This window comes from Rhinichthys klamathensis, unplaced genomic scaffold, assembly GCF_029890125.1.
Source record: "Rhinichthys klamathensis goyatoka isolate OS25496 unplaced genomic scaffold, OSU_Roscu_1.1 h1tg000911l_1, whole genome shotgun sequence".
In the NCBI taxonomy this organism is placed as follows: domain Eukaryota; kingdom Metazoa; phylum Chordata; class Actinopteri; order Cypriniformes; family Leuciscidae; genus Rhinichthys; species Rhinichthys klamathensis.
In genome coordinates this window covers 1-16,520 of record NW_026607255.1, presented here as the reverse complement: position 1 = coordinate 16,520, position 16,520 = coordinate 1, and the positions used below count along the sequence as shown (strand labels likewise).

The 16,520-nt window shown below is 36.2% G+C and overlaps 1 protein-coding gene across 1 annotated transcript in view; it reads left to right on the top strand.

Annotated features, from left to right (window-relative positions):
* Positions 1-14,977, top strand: part of LOC130078561 (ras-specific guanine nucleotide-releasing factor RalGPS1) — a gene marked incomplete at its 3' end in the record, with an annotated part of 150,954 nt that extends 135,977 nt beyond the window's left edge. Inside the window, exons 12-16 of the mRNA XM_056244108.1 lie at positions 6,527-6,653; positions 8,029-8,180; positions 10,246-10,294; positions 11,780-11,860; positions 14,816-14,977. Of these exons, the coding sequence (XP_056100083.1) occupies positions 6,527-6,653; positions 8,029-8,180; positions 10,246-10,294; positions 11,780-11,860; positions 14,816-14,977 (571 nt within the window). The remainder of the gene's footprint in view (positions 1-6,526; positions 6,654-8,028; positions 8,181-10,245; positions 10,295-11,779; positions 11,861-14,815) is intronic.
* Positions 14,978-16,520: the final 1,543 nt, after the last annotated feature.

Below are 16,520 nucleotides of genomic sequence, written 5' to 3'. Positions count from 1 at the left end.
AGTGTCAGTGTTTCTGAACTCCTAAAACGCCTCCATTGTAGTCTTGAGTTTCTTCCGGGAACGAACACGTCACAATATTCCTCATTTAAATAATTCATACGCAGAATAAAGGGGCGGGGCCTGGTTGAGTTAGTTAGTAGTGTGTTAAACTGGCGGTTATGGTGAGGGGCGGGACATTTCACAAACACACTTGAAACGCTCGACCAATCACAACACACAGATCCAGCCGACCAATCAGAGCACAGTGTGCTTTACAGAAGGAGGGGCTTCATAGAGACAGGAAGTAAACAGAGCGTTACTGACAGACTGGGAAGAGAGGAGCCGCAACAATGGAGAGTATGCATTTCATTCAAGCATGAAAACCTGTTCTAGTAGTGCCCAAAAACTAAATCAGTGCTGAAAAACAGCATATGACAAATTTAAACAAATCAACAGCTGTCTAGATTCCAGCTCTGCTCATTTTTCCGTGGAAAAAAAACAATTTGGTGTAGAAACTGTTTTCTCTCAGAAATTGCTAGTAGATTTCACAAACAGTTACAAAGAAATGGCATTGAATGAAACATGAATTTTTGAAGTTGGACGTTTTTAATGTACTTATTCCTGTGATGCTTTTTAAACACTGTTGAATAAGTTAATATGCATGATAAACACTTGATGATTGATTTTCATCCACTATCTGCATGTTGCAAAGAAAGATTGGATTGTACGGTGGCCGAGAGAGCTCAAAGAGCTGCACCTGAAGAAAACGCATGCAAATAGAAAAACAGCAGCTAATTAGGAAAACATCTTCATCAATTTGACAACACTTGTGCTGCAAATACTCACAACGCAACAAAATACAGACACGCTGCAAATACTCACAACACACATACGATCAGGATGTTAAAATAAACAAGAAACTCATCTTTCAGGTCATCGACAACACCGTTGAGGAGTAGACATTGAACAATGCGCGGCAGAAACGTCTCACTGCTTTGAATGTTATTCTTAGCTTTGCACATTGTGCTTTCCCTGTCATCATTTACTTGTTTTGTGCTTGCACTATACCGTACAATTGTTTTTTGTTTTTTAAAGAAATTAATACATTTATTCAGTAAGGATGTATAAAGCAGCACAACTGTTTTCAATGTTAATTATAATCAGAAATGTTTCTTGATCACCAAATCATCATATTAGAGTGATTTCTGAAGGATCATGTGACACTGAAGACTGGAGTAATGATGCTGAAAATTCAGCTTTGATCACAGGAATAAATTACATTTGACAATAAATTACAATAGAACACAGTTATTTTAAATTGTAATAATATTTCACAATATTACTGATTTTCACTGTACATTTGATCAAATAATTTCAGGCTTGTTGAGCTTTTGAATGGTAATGTTTAGTTGTGTACGGGCAAAGAAATAGTTACCCAAGCGAAACACATAAGTATTTCCATAAAACTTAGACATCACATTTTTGGTTGAACTATTCCTTTAAACCAAGCTAGGAGATGTTGATCTCTCCTGTGGACATCAACATCCACAAAATAATTAGAAATGCAGAGATATACGAGGCTCTACAGTCACCTAAATCTCTCTTTTAGTAGCAAAAACAAAAGAAACACGTGGTGCTACATGAGTTATGATTTCTGTACAGTTTGACCTCCATATGAGCTAAAACACGTGGATCAGCTCGTACAGACCGCGAGATTGATCACTAACAGGTCATGCTAAACTCAAAGCATGTGTCTATACAATTCACTTTTAATTTGGAGATGAAGTGAGTCCGCAGGTACAGATGACACCAGACACACACATTTAGAAGAACTTTTTCTGCTGACAACTTCTTAAATGTCATTTATAGGCACTATTGATTATGTCATTTTTAAATGAATGAAGGCTTCACTGGATTTCTTTTAAAGCCTTTTGCCCAGAAAACATGATAAAGCTTTATATTCATATCTGGGAAATCTAAAGGTCATTAATAGATCTCGATCTCCATCATATCATCATTTTAATCAAATGCATCAATTGCCATCTCAGTTGTATTATATCTTGTATAAAATTCAATAAAGTCTAACAAAAAGATACTGGTGATTTAATTAAAACCTTTTATTTCATTCACACAATTATAAGGCAAGATCTTCCAAATTCAAATAATGGATAGAGGCAATTTTATATAACATTTCTGGTTTTATTTCGTAATTTAATTTGCTTAAATGTATTCAATACATTAAATGTTGTATATTTATTAAATAATATTTATTTTTTAATTTAATACATCTTGTTCCTAGAGCTAGTATTATTTTAAAACAAGTGTAAAGTGTTTGGGAAAGAGAAACTGGTGCAAAGACACCAAAAAAAGGTCAGAAGTTGCCCTGAACCCAACAAGTAACTTTAATATATTTTTGGTTTGCTTTGTTTAAACTTTCTTGAGATGTTTCAAGAAACTTCTTTTAACCTTCTTAAAAGTATTTTTTTTTTCACCAAGCTAATATAATTACTTTAGCTCTCAATTTGAGTATGTTTGATTGCATAAAAAGTAGGGCTGTCAAACGATTAATTGCATCCAAAATAAAAGTTTGTTTTTACATAATATATGTGTGTGTAGGCTACTGTGTATAGTTATTTTTAATACATAAATACCCACACATACATGTGTATTTAAGAAATATGTGCATCTATATACTGTATATAGACTGAATGTAGCCTATAATGTATTTATATAAATATAAACATTTTATATATAAATAACATATTTTTCTTAAATATATACATGTGTGCATTTTAAAAAAAATAATTAAACACAGTACACACACATATATTATGTAAACACAAACTTTTATTTTTGATGCGATTAATCGTTTGACAGCCCTAATAAAACATAAGAGACTGGATACTTTTGAAAATGCCATTTTTGTTTCAAAACACTAGCATTTTCAAGGGTTTTCCAAAAGTTGCTTATCCACACTGAAATGCTTAATTCACCTTAATGCGTAAAACGTATAATAAAAACTCGCGAAACGATACAGAGATAATCCAGTGCTCATGCTATTCCTCTGGCACGACAATTTTATTAGCAAAAAATCCCACCACTAGTATGGTCTAAAACGAAGTTGTCATCCTTTTTTACCACAGGACAGCAAATTCGAGTACATTTTCCATCATCTTTGCAGGAATGCAATATGAAAACTTAGCAACATAGCAGGCACAACAATGCCGGTATAACCATAGATATCTATGTGTTCAATATGCATCACAACACGTGTCATCTTTTTCAAATACCTCAGTTTCAGTCCACAACGCGAAAATGGTGTTTTTAACTTTGGAGAGCGGTTTAAAAAAGCTCTGTCTTCTTTGACAAAAACACCGTCTCAGTGTGGACGCAAGGCCAAACCGGAGAGAAAAAGATGCGTTTTCAAATAAAAGCGTATTAGTGTAGACAAGGCCTATACGAGCTGGTGGTCAGACTCATTAATGAAGGTTTTAACAAGAACCAGGTGAAGATCTTTTCCTGAATATCCCACTGTGGCGTTCAGGTATTTGCATGTTAGAAACATGGTGTAAAGTATTCGCCTGACCCAGACTGGAAGAGGCTGATCACTGTTTAAAGCTCCATTAATTCTCTCCATTAAATGGTGTAAAGTATCTCAGCGTGATTAGAGTCATTAACATTGTTTCCACTTCCCCTTTTCTGTCCACTGTGGAAATCTTGGTTATGAGTCCTTGAGTCTGACCACATGTTTTAATTGTTTCGTGTGTGAAATAATATCACCCAAACATTTGCTCTCCCATAAAGTGGTTCCAGACAATGACTTTCTTTCTTCTGTGAAACACAGGATATCTGAAAAGAAAGACATACATGTTCATAACAACATGAGGGCTAGAATTTTCTTTTTTATGGATGAACTATCCCTTTAAAACATTTGTGAACATGTAAAACCGTCAGATTTGCTCTTTTTCCTCTATATTTTAGAAAAAGCAACTGCTAAATGCATAAATGGAAGTATTCTGAACTTAAACCTGCTGTACATGTTTTTTGGACATAACTAGATTTGTACATTATTTGCAGTAAATGTGTTAAAGTAATGTGGGTTGTGATGTTGCTATGCAGTTGCTAGGCTTTTCTGGTTATTTAGTTGGCCATTGTCAAATAGGGATTTGAGTGGTAACTTGGGACAAATCCACATCGAAGTATAATATTGCTGATTATGAGCAGCGGTAAGAGAGAAATATTCTGCATCACTAATGATTGTTTTCAAACTATTTTACAAAAGAAAATTTATTTTATTAAATATCGTTGTCGAAAAACTTAAACTTGAAAGATGAAAAACTTGACAAATAACTGAAAAAAGTTTTATTTGAAGTACTAATATGACTAAAACAAAACTGAAATATCAATAAAGCTAAATAGAAATATATAAAAAACTAATATATGACAAAAGCACATAAAATGAATAAAACTAACATTAAAATGAAAACTGAAAATAAAAGCTAATAATAATACAATAAGGTTTTATTTTTTAACATTAACTACATTATATAACATGAACTTACAATGAACAATACTTCTACAGCATTTATTATTTGTTCATCTTTATTTATCTACATTTACTAAAATATATTAGGTTTAAAATGTGTGCAATATGAACTAACATGAATATGAACATTTATATTAAATAACAACAAAAATGGTTAATAAATGCTGTAAAAAATATATTGCTTATTATTAGTTTATGTTAGTTAATTCATTAACTAATGTCAACAAATTAAACCTTATTGTAAAGGGGTACCTTAAAGCTTTTTCAAAATATTAATAAATACTATACTATAAATGCTAAAATAATACTGGTTGTAGTTATAGAGGTGATTTTCATTGTGTAGTAGAAGAAAAGCACGTGCCGTGGATGCTCTCTGTTTTCCTCTTTCAGGACTGAATAATCTTCTGTCTCCCTCAGTGAATGTTCACATTGTGTGTGTCTTTGATTGCTAAAGCAGAGTCTCGCTGACAGTCTCCAGGGGTTTTCTTTCATTGTTTCATTGAGTAATGCTGACTACAATCAGGCAAAACTCAGGCCCCGTCCACACTACTGCGTTTTCGTTTAAAAACGGAGACCTTTTGCTACGTTTGCACCTCCCGTCCAGACTAAAACGGAAAAAACGAAGACCTAAAACGGAGAAGTTTAGAAACGCCGCAGCTCCGTTTTGCGTTTTGAATCTCCGGAGGGCGTTTTATGCCTGGTTCAGATTACACGATTTTAGCCCGATTTTGGCGCGATCCGTTTGACGTAGGGTGTCGTGGGGATTCGCAAACGACAACGGGCGTCGGGACGCAAGATTCGATCGGATCATCTCGTATAGTGTGTCATAGTGGGCGACAACCTACGTCGCGTCTGCGATGCTTCACGACATCACGACAAAAAGACTAGCATGTTTAATTTTTTTTAACGGTCGTCCACAATGGGTTCCGTCACATGTATGAGGTTGACCAATAGGAGCACAGAAGCTTTTCCGTACACAACTTTCAAAAATGGCGAAACGAAAGAGACGATTGTGCTACTAGGTGGAGTTATGACATGGAGGAAAGGTTCAGGAGCTGTGGCAACAGTAACAGAAAACAATATTTTACCTCGAGTTCTCTTTGGAGGATTGACAGCCCATACTGTCCTCTTCGAGCAATCCAGGAACGTGTCCATTGACGGGTTTTCTTTCTTTTTTTACGTTTTTTTTAGGGCTGTCAAACGATTAATCACGATTAATCGCATCCAAAATAAAAGTTTGTGTTTACATAATATATGTGTGTGTACTGTGTATAATTATTTTGTATATAAATGCACACATGTATATATTTAAGAAAAATATGTTATTTATATATAAAATGTTTATATTTATATAAAATATACATTATATATAGGCTACATTCAGTCTATATACAGTATATACATGCAAATATTTCTTAAATACACATGCATGTGTGGGTATTTATGTATTAAAAATAATTATACACAGTACACACACATATATTATGTAAACACAAACTTTTATTTTGGATGCGATTAATCGCGATTAATCGTTTGACAGCCCTAGTTTTTTTACGCAACGGGTAGTCTGACATGTTTCTTGTCCACAACACGACAAGATTTTAGGAGTCAAAATCGCGTAATCTGACACAGTGACTATCGTAACAGACAAAAAAAATCGTGTAATCTGAACCAGGCATCAGTGAAGACGGGACAAAACGGAGGACTTTAGAAACGATGACGCAGAGGCTCACGCTCGGCTCCTCCCTGATTCGTCAGCCACCCATCACGTGTCAATCCGTTTCCTGTTTACACCGGCACGCGCATGCCCAGTGTTGATGAATGGTCATGTGATCTGCGTTTTCAGGCGTTTTAATGTGGACGGAGATCAATTCTAATACGCAGATAAAACGTTGGTGTGGACGGAGATCGTATTCGTTTTAATTCTCCATTTTTAAACTAAAACGCAGTAGTGTGGACGGGGCCTCATCCTTCTTCCCTCTTTCTCTCCTTCTCCTCCAGGTCCGTCTGAGGTGCCGTTCTTGGTGAGGTATAATCGACGGCCCACGTGCCCTGATGCCAGCGTGGGGGTCCACATTCCCACCCCCCCGCCCTCACGCCACAGGAAGAGCCACAGCCTCGGCAACGCGTGCGCTTCTCTCTTCTTATGTATACACACACTCAGGCCCGGTTTACACCTGGTATTAAGATGCGTTTTGGTCGATCGGATCACAAGTAGACGAGGGAGACACATTCCTGTTTACACCTGGTGTTTTAATCCGTGTCTTCTGTCCACTTTCAAACACTTCTGTCCTGATTTCTTCGAGGGGAGGGTCTATGAGCGGGCTTTTTCAGATCTCTAGATCTAATGGACGAAATAAGCTCTGCAATTAACATGTGAACACAACCGGAGATGAGGGAAAACATACAGAGAACATCAGGTTTAGTTTCTGCTCTGACAGCCACAAGACCAGCCGAACGCTGTGATTGTGTGTTAGACATCAGGAATGGGGAGAGAACATTGTGCTTGATACGTTTTTCATCTTCAAACCCAACTTGGGTCTTCAGCCGACAGTTTAAATCCCGTCTGGCTAGAGCTCTTCCCATAATGTTACTCATTAGTTCAGTAGACGGTCTTTTGTGTCTGTTTGAACACACTCGACCACATGAGTGTTCACACTACGAAACCAATCCGGTTGAATGTGTTTTCGACAACCTCTGGAAGAGGCCGAAAGTGGACAAGCTCAAAACGCTTTAGACCCCTTTCACACATCTTAATACCAGGTGTAAACAGGGCCTTTTATACTGTTTAGATTTGCATGAAATTAATAATTCTATTCGGCAAGAATGCATTACATTGATCAAAAGTGACTCTAAAGACATTTATAATGTTACAAAAATTCTATTTCTAATATATGCTGTTCTTTTGAACTTTCTATTCATCAAATAATCCTGAAAAAAATGGGTTTTCCCAAAAATATGAAGCTGCACAACTGTTTTTAACATCAGTGATATTAATAAAGAAGAAAAAATAAATGTTTCCTGAGCAGCAATTCAGCATATTAGAATGATTTCTGAAGGATCATGTGATCCTTAATATATTTAAAATGTCTTAGTAAACAGTTTTTTTTTTTGTAATAATATTTCACTGTTTTCTCTGTGAATACTGATCAAATAAATGCAGCCTTGGTGAACAGAAGAGACTTTAAAAACATTGACTTCAAACATGCAGCACTTTTTGCTTTTAGTCTGTCAACTTTTCCTCACACTGGAAACTTATGCCTGATCAAGACAGTGTTGATGCTCCTCATGATGGTTTTCTGATGGTTTTCTCTCTCTCTCTCTCTCTCTCTCTCTCTCTCTCTCTCTCTCTCTCTCTCTCTCTCTCTCTCTCTCTCTCTCTCTCTCTCTCTCTCTCTCTCTCTCTCTCTCTCTCTCTCTCTCTCTCTCTCTCTCTCTCTCTCTCTCTCTCTCTCTCTCTCTCTCTCTCTCTCTCTCTCTCTCTCTCTCTCTCTCTCTCTCAGTATGATGTGGCATTTCGGTGTGGCGGAGAGTAAAAGTGTGACGTTCCCCACAGAGAAAGCCCGTCACCTGCTGGACGACAGCTTCTTAGAGTCTCAGAGTCCGACCCGGGTCAATCTGCACAGCTCATCCGTGTCCAACGGCATCTCTATAGGTATCACAACAACCTGATGCTTTTTACACAAGCACTGCATGTCCCGGGTTTGGTTCATCTTAAGCATTTGTGGCATAATGTTGATTATGGCAGAAAAATCATTTTTAATTATCCCTCCATTTCAAATAAATAAATTCATAAATACATAAAATGTGGTTAAACTAATGCATTTGGAAGTTCACAGGCCTAGCGTGAATGTGAAACTTTTTGTTACATTTTATCTTAATGTGTCTGTGTTACAGTGTAATTATACATTTAATTACTGAGTAATAACCATTAACTACATGCACTTACTATAGGGTTAGGAATATGGGTTGTGTGCATGTAATTTTGCATAATTTATAGTTATTACGGTTGCACTTTATTTTTCAGTACGTGCACTTATTTTTACTTGCAGTGTTACCTAAGAAAGTACTGGTTAATATAAGGTAACAACATAGGTTAGGTTAGGTTTAGGGTTCAGGGTTAGTACTGGTTATTACCAAGTTGAGGAACAGGACTGTAAAATAAAGCGTTACCAATCTTATTATTATTGTTAAAGCACTTGCATGAATTATTCTGTAAAACTCTCTTTATAATTTGATCTTTAAAGTATCTCAATATTTCAATCAATATACATTTTTACTTCACTTTACTCGGTGGATGAACTTCTGGTTGTGTTTCTGATGTCATTCCTGAGGGCAGATTTCAGGTGTAATTGCTTGTATTGTGCAAAAGGTTCTGTATGGCAACAAGGTTGAAAGACTAAGGGTGAATCCCAATTATCTGTCTTACCTCTCACCCTTAGTTTTGCACGTTCACGTGAGAGTAAGGGCTATCCCATGTCTCGTTTTGATCGAGGGCTACCCCATGGTTTCAAGTAAGCTCGCGAAAAAGCTTGGTTTTAAGGGGTATCTACCACTTCCCCTAGCCCTACCCCTCGATCAAAACGAGAATTGGGATAGCCCTTACTCTCACATGAACGTGCAAAACTAACTGTACGTTCACACCGCCGCCGACTTGAGCTTCCAAAGCGGCCGGAAGTCATTCATTTTCAATGGAAGCTGGCTTCTCTCAGCTGCAAGGAGCGTCAAATCCACCGGCGTCGCGTTTTGGGCATTTTGAGCGTCAATCAGAAAGTTGAAAGAAGCTCAACTTTATGGTAATAAGCTGTGACGCGGTTCAGCGGCAAGCAGCGACAAAACGCCAGCAACCAATCGGAATATAGACGTCCTTCGCGCTGGCTGATTCCGGAGGAACATACGATGTAAATTTTCGTTCCTACCAAAACATTAGTTCCGAGAAAATGGAAGAGAAGCTAATAATCGCCGTTGCTGGGATTCCTACAGGTTTCCTATCATTTATGACATGACAGTGGTTTTCTTATAGGGACCACATGAGCGCGACTTTTATTTGAAAAATTTACGATCGCTCGATTTAAAGCGGGAATGCAATTCATTTGCTCACGGTGACACCGATTTGACCGCTAATAATAATAATAGCTAACTATTCTTTTCTCTTTATTTCTTGTTTTTTCTGTTTATTACATTTCATGTTGTGACACTTCTATTCTCCCTGCAACGTCAGAGCGTTCAAAGCGTCAACAAGCTTCCCCGTACTTTTTGACAAGCGTCCTTGACAGGGTGGCCAGAGCTTCTTTGACGCTCAAGTCGGCGGCGGTGTGAACGTACAGTTAGGGGAAGAGGTAAGACAGAGAATTAGGATTCACCCTAAATATAACTTTACACAGAGAAGATCAGTGACTCCACCACACAGATCACACACAGTAAAGTCTTGTGTTTTTAAGGCCTGACCCCATGTACTTCCATTGTTACGGTCATTTTTTTCATCCTACATGCTGATTGGTCAATAAAGTGAACATCACTGTAGAGACCAACTATTAACCTTAGTTATAGTTAGGGTATCAACATTATTTCACAACTTTTGCTTTTTTAACCTAGAACGTTATGCTGAACTGCTTTTTGTACTTTATTGCTTCATTATTAGTGTCAGAGATGAAGGAATGTGTGATTTGTGCTCAAAAGGAAACGGTTGAGGTGTGTGTGTGTGTGTTTCTGTTTATCAGGCAGCAGTCAGAGTTCAGTCTGCGGTGATCTTTCCCCGGGACTCGAGAGGTGAGACATGTCATGTAGTTGTGTCCAAATATCATCTGCGCACATTGCAGATTTATGATGGGTTACTCAGATCATTCTAGAGTAAAACTGAACTGATTATGAAAAAGAAAAGTTATTTTCTGGCCTAGAAGTCTGTGATTACTAATAACAGGGAATCTAACTGGTATCCTTACAATAAGGTCACATTAGTTTACATTAGTTAATGCATTAATTAATAATGAGCAATACATTTTTCACAGTGTTTATTAACCTTATTGTAAAGTGTTGCCATGCAACCATCATATGACCAACTGCCATGTATCTTTAATACTGTAGGTTTAAAATGAGAGTTCTAAAAAGAATGGCTTTTATTTCCCTTTTCATTCAAATTTCAACAGTATTTTTTTTGTTTGTTTATTTGTCGTTTCCCGTTATAAATGTTTAACATCCATTTATGTCCATTCCACAGGAAAACGCCTAGATATACATACAGCAAAACACAATAACACAACTAAAACTGAGACAAAACTGGTCTCAGAACAGTTTAAGGTTTAAAGGGATTGTTCACCTGACAATGAAAAGTAATTTATGCACCCAGAGCTTATAACCTCTTTTCTTCTGTGAAACACAAAAGGAAATGTTTAGCAGATGTTCACGCAGCTCTTTTCCATGCAATAGCAGACCGCTGTGAAACACCATGATAGCACTTCAATATCTGCACTAGTCTTAAGTTTGTGCAGGAACATATGAGTACAGAAGACTCAATGTATAAACTGCACAAGGCGAATGAACTGTGAAATTATGCTTTTTGGAAGTTGAAAGTAATCACTGTACTGTATATTTTAATTGCATGGAAAAGAGAAAGTGAGTCAATGATGAGAACATCTAATTGATGGGTGTATCTAGAAATCAAAAGGTCAAAAGAAATCAAAATTCTTTTAACATTTGCACAAATTCAATAATTGTATTCAGTTTTCATTAGTCAGTGAGACAGTGTATACACTTAAAAAAAAATTATACCTTCATTTAAGATTTATGCATTTGAATTGCATATAAAATTCCCATCCATTTGAATTTCACAATTTGAACTTATAAACTTAATGTGATGCATATTTGTCAGTCATACATAAATGAAACGGGTAAGATTTCTGTGATTGGACTAATAAACTGAATGTGTTTAAATACACAACTAGGTTTATGTATCTATCATCAATAAATCCAAAATGTTTTATACATTTTATTCTATTAAGTCCAATAGCTGATACGAAACTACGCCAAATCTTATAAACTAGTGCAGAAATCTTTACCCTTTTCTTTTATGTATGATTGACAAATATGCATCGCATTAAGTTTACTCGTTTGATTATGTTAAAATTGTGTAGTTCAAATGGAGGGAATTTTACATGCGATTCGAATCCATAAATCTAGGCCTAAATATTTGTTTTGAGTGCAGTATCGGCTCAAATTGCACTGACGTTAAACTCATTGTGCCGAATGTGCAAACAGGGGCCGCATGTACTCGACTCTGGGCCCTAACTGGAGGGTCCCTCATCGCAACTCCCCCAGAGGCCGCAGCCATGCCCACAGGTACCACCTCCACTGGGTCAAAGGTCACCACCTCCATTCCTCTGGGGCGTCGGGTTCACCTGTCTCGGCATGCAGCGTCTCTTCTTTAACATCCCAGTTTTCCCTCTCTTTCGGGTTTAGACCAAAGACTGTCATGTCTGTCATTCTCTTTTCCCAGATGTCAGGATGTTTATAGACCAGAATTACTGTATTTATAGAAGAGAAAAGCTCTGTTGCGAAACCTAATGAGCGTCTTACGGTCCTCGGTCCTCTCGCTCTCCCTATAGAGACTTCCTTCTGATGCAGCATCCTACCTGGAGCGACACTGAGCATGTGCAGCATTCACATACAGCTTCTCACATTTACTTTTACATTCAGTCATCTAGCACAGTGGTTCTCAAACCTGTCCTAGAGGATTTATTATTATTTTATTTTATTTACCTTTATTTTACCAGGAAATAGTCCCACTGAGATTCAGAATCTCTTTTTCAAGGGAGTCCTGGCCAAGACAGCAAAATAATAGTTCCATATTAAAAAGTACATATACAAACATTAACAAAAACAAAACAAACAAGAAAAAAAAAGTACATTTTGTCAATTTAACATACTCTCAACATAATCACCAGCCGCTCTCAGTAACAGCACATGTGCATCTAGTACTCAAATAGTCCTTTATCCTCATTTTAAATTGTGTCATTGTCGGTAAACAGTCAAATTTTAGCTTTAATTTGTGCAATTTATACCAGGAAAACGGTGCAAAAACTTTAAAGGCACTTTCACCGAAGACAGTTCGCGTTCGTGGGATTTCATACATGATTTGCCCATATGATCTAAGATTACATTTCCTGGTAGTGACTTTAATAGTCAAAAGAGAGCATAAGTAAGGAGGCAGTTTACAAAGTATGGCCTTAAATCCCCAACACTGCACGTTTTCTTTGTCTCCCTAATCAAACACACCTGATTCAACTCATCAGCTCATAATCACATGGGTTAACCATTGATCTAGCTACAGCTTCTCACATTTACTCACATTCAGTCATCTAGCGCAGGGGAGGCAAGGCATGCTGGGGCGTACAAATCTAAAAATAAATCAATAATAAAATACAAGATTGAACTAAATAAATAAATGTATTAAAATAAATAAACAATAATAATTAAGTTAAAATAAACAATTAATTAAATAAACCAAAAGATTAAATAATATTGATTCATTAATAGATTATAAATACATTAAAAATAAATTGTAAGAATAAATACATGATAAAAAAGATTACAATAAATAAACTGACTAAAACAAATAAACTATAACAATTACGTTTAAATAAATAAATAATTTATAAAAACATGAATTAACTAACTAAATAAATAAATAAACTGGGGAAATAAATATACAATAACAATTAGGTTAAAATAAGTAATTAATAAAAATAAACAAAACGATTAAATTGAATTAATTGCAATAATTAATAAAAATATTTAAAATTAAAATTTGTTTGAATAAATAAGTAATCTTACAGTACTATAGTGAGTAGGAAAATGCATAATAATAATGTAATAGAAACTAAATATTTTCTGAATTCTAATATTTTACACATTTATAATATTCATTTTACACAATATAAATTGGGTCTTTATAAATGAAAGTATATAGTTGCTTTTTAAATTTTAGGACGGGGTCCCTCACACAAGGATGATCATATCTGGCCATCAAAAAGATTGAAAACCTCAGATTTATCAGATACTTGTATCCAATGCAACGGCACGTTTAAGTGCTTTGATTGTGGTTTATTTGAAGTTTCTAGAAGCAATGCAACTGTGATACAAACACACAGGAGACTCAATCTCCCAGAGTGCAACAGTGACTGTCCAATGATGGTATAGTATAAAATGACTGATTTCTAGTGATTCATAATCTATAAAAACAATCTATTTAAGCTCATTGTAAAATATATCCAGATATAGTAGTGGCAAAAAGTCATGTCCTGAGGAGATATTTGTTTTTATGGCCCTAGAAGAGGAAAAATATTTCATAAATATTCCAAATATGAGGGAAGAACAAAACACTTGGTTAATTATTTGGCAAACTACGACTACAGGTTTTATTTTACTATTACGCAAAAAATGCATATAAAAACTAAAACACTCATGGGAAAAAGCATGCATTGACTACAACATAATCAGTTATTAATAATCTGTTGGTTCTCACTTGTTTTTGCATGTGTTCATAATTTCTTTGTATGACAGCTTGACCAAAAATTATGTTGCACAAATGATGTTTCATTACGTCATCAAAAATAAAACAATTGACTCCCGTTGATTACGCAATATGCCTTTTACATTATAATAATAATAATATAATAATATTTAAATAAAGGGTCAAGATTTTCAATTTCCTAAGCCGGACATCACCTTTGGCCGCTACTGTATATGCAAATATATCAGTCGTTTGAGAGAGTAAAGAAATGGGTAGTGTAGGTCTTCACTGGAAATTCAGAAAATAAATGGTATTTTAAATATTTAAAGTCAAATATTGAATAAAATTGCCCAGTTTTTCCTCTTTTTTTTCCGTTAAATTAAATAACACTTGAAGTATCAGACCAAACAAAAGTCCTCATGAGGCTGCATATTTCTGCTGTTGAGCTTCTGGAACAGTTTACATTGAGAGTCTGCATTATTCCTGGAGTTAAGGACTTCGTCAGCTCACTGGGTTTTCACACAGAGCCGGTCTCTTCTGAGTGGGTGAAGGGAATCTTTCTGTCCTCTTTACACTCTCACATGCTCATCTTTACTCCATCACATCCTCAGATCAGATGTGAACTGTAACTTCTGTTCTCTTAGGGCTCATTACATGGTTAAAGAAGCAACTATCACCATATGTCCACTGAACGCTCCAGGCTCTCTCACACACACACACACACACACACACACAGGTCGTTGTTGTGGAGGTGTTCAGCTGATGTGTTTTCCCACTGTCAGTCCGTCAGTAGCAGAGCCCAGTGTGAGTCCCGGAGAGCCAGGCGTCAAGATGGAGGGGCCGGTGAAGAGAAAAACCCTGATGAAGGAGGGCAAGAAGCCTACGGTAAAAACACATCACACTGGGATGATACTTCAAAACACTAATAATAATATGTTTCCACTGTAAAAAATAATCCTGTTGAAAAAACGGTAAACTACTGGCAGCTGTGATTGCCAGCATCATACCGTAAAAATACGGTATGTTACTGTTTTTGAAATTAACAGCTAAATACCGTTTTGTCAGCTACAGTATAAAACTGTCATTTAAAAGCATATAGCTGTTTAAACATTAACAGTAACATGCTGTATTTTTACGGTATAATGCTGGCAACCACAGCTGCCAGTAGCTTACCTTTTTTTTTTTTACAGTGTAGCGCCTCTCCAAAGCTCAAGTATGCTTTACAATAACAGCAAAGAACAGTCAGTTCATATGGACAATAGACATTTGCCCAGTCCAAGACATGAGCGATTGCAGTTGCATATTATATCGCATTCCAGTGGAATACAAACTGACTCTAGAACAGAAACAACACTATTTACAGACAGCTTAGAAGGTGGGCAGTTGAAGCAAAGGTCTGATGCAAAAGACTAATGGTACATACGGATACATTATGACTGTAATACAGAGTTCTGGAAAATGTTTAAGAAAAGCATGTCTCTGTGACTTTTTGTGTTCAATAATGAGCGAGTACCTCATAAAACCATCTTCCAAACTCTAATCCCTAATCCACTAAGCCTCATATGATTATATATATTTTACGGATTTCCTGACTGCATACTTTCATCATTTGTCCATGCATGTTTACATCGTAAACATAAATAATGGAAAGAAAGGCTGGAAGCCACAAAACTTACCTCGAAACAAAAATAGTGTTTGCAAGCAAAAAGGAAAAGCAACAGTACACATAATAAAACATCAATATTGCATATTTTATATACATATTTTGCATAGCAGCACATTTGCTGTGCATTGACTAGTTTCACTAAACACTGGTTATGTTGGTAACAATCCCAATCTCTAAATCAGCTTTGGTCTATTTGCCTTTAAATAGCCGTGCCAAGTTATAGTTTCCACTGTTGTACCAGATCTGATATTAATCGTTGTCTAATGTCAGCGTTGTCAACTGACTAATTTTCAAACGACTTATTTCAACAAGTCAAAACAACAACAGCTATAAGCTACTCGCCTGCTCATTTTTCAGATAATGTATTTGTTATAATGAGAGTTTTGGTGTCATTAGTGACATTTGGACTGATAAAGTGATCATCTGTAATCATGACTCGCATAATTACACAAACAATATTCCTCCACAAGTAGTCTGTGCTTCTACTGTTAGAGGACCAACACTCACATAGTTCAAATATTTTTTCAGCATTTGCCAATATTTGGTGTATAATGATAATTGTGTATTTGCTTTGAAATGGTGCACACACGAGTAACTGCAGCATGCAGATCACACACTTCTAGGGCATGGACACACACCATAGCTCTCCATATTTGCTGATTTGACAACATACTTTACAAAGAAAAAGGATGCAACCAGGCAAAGTTTGTAGCTTCAACTTTATTTGGTTAAAGGTTGCATGAGGTTTCAGGGCCCAACGTTTAACAAAACAGTCACAATTCCAGCAGGTGTTCTGTGGCTTTGAGCTGAAGAGTTGATCA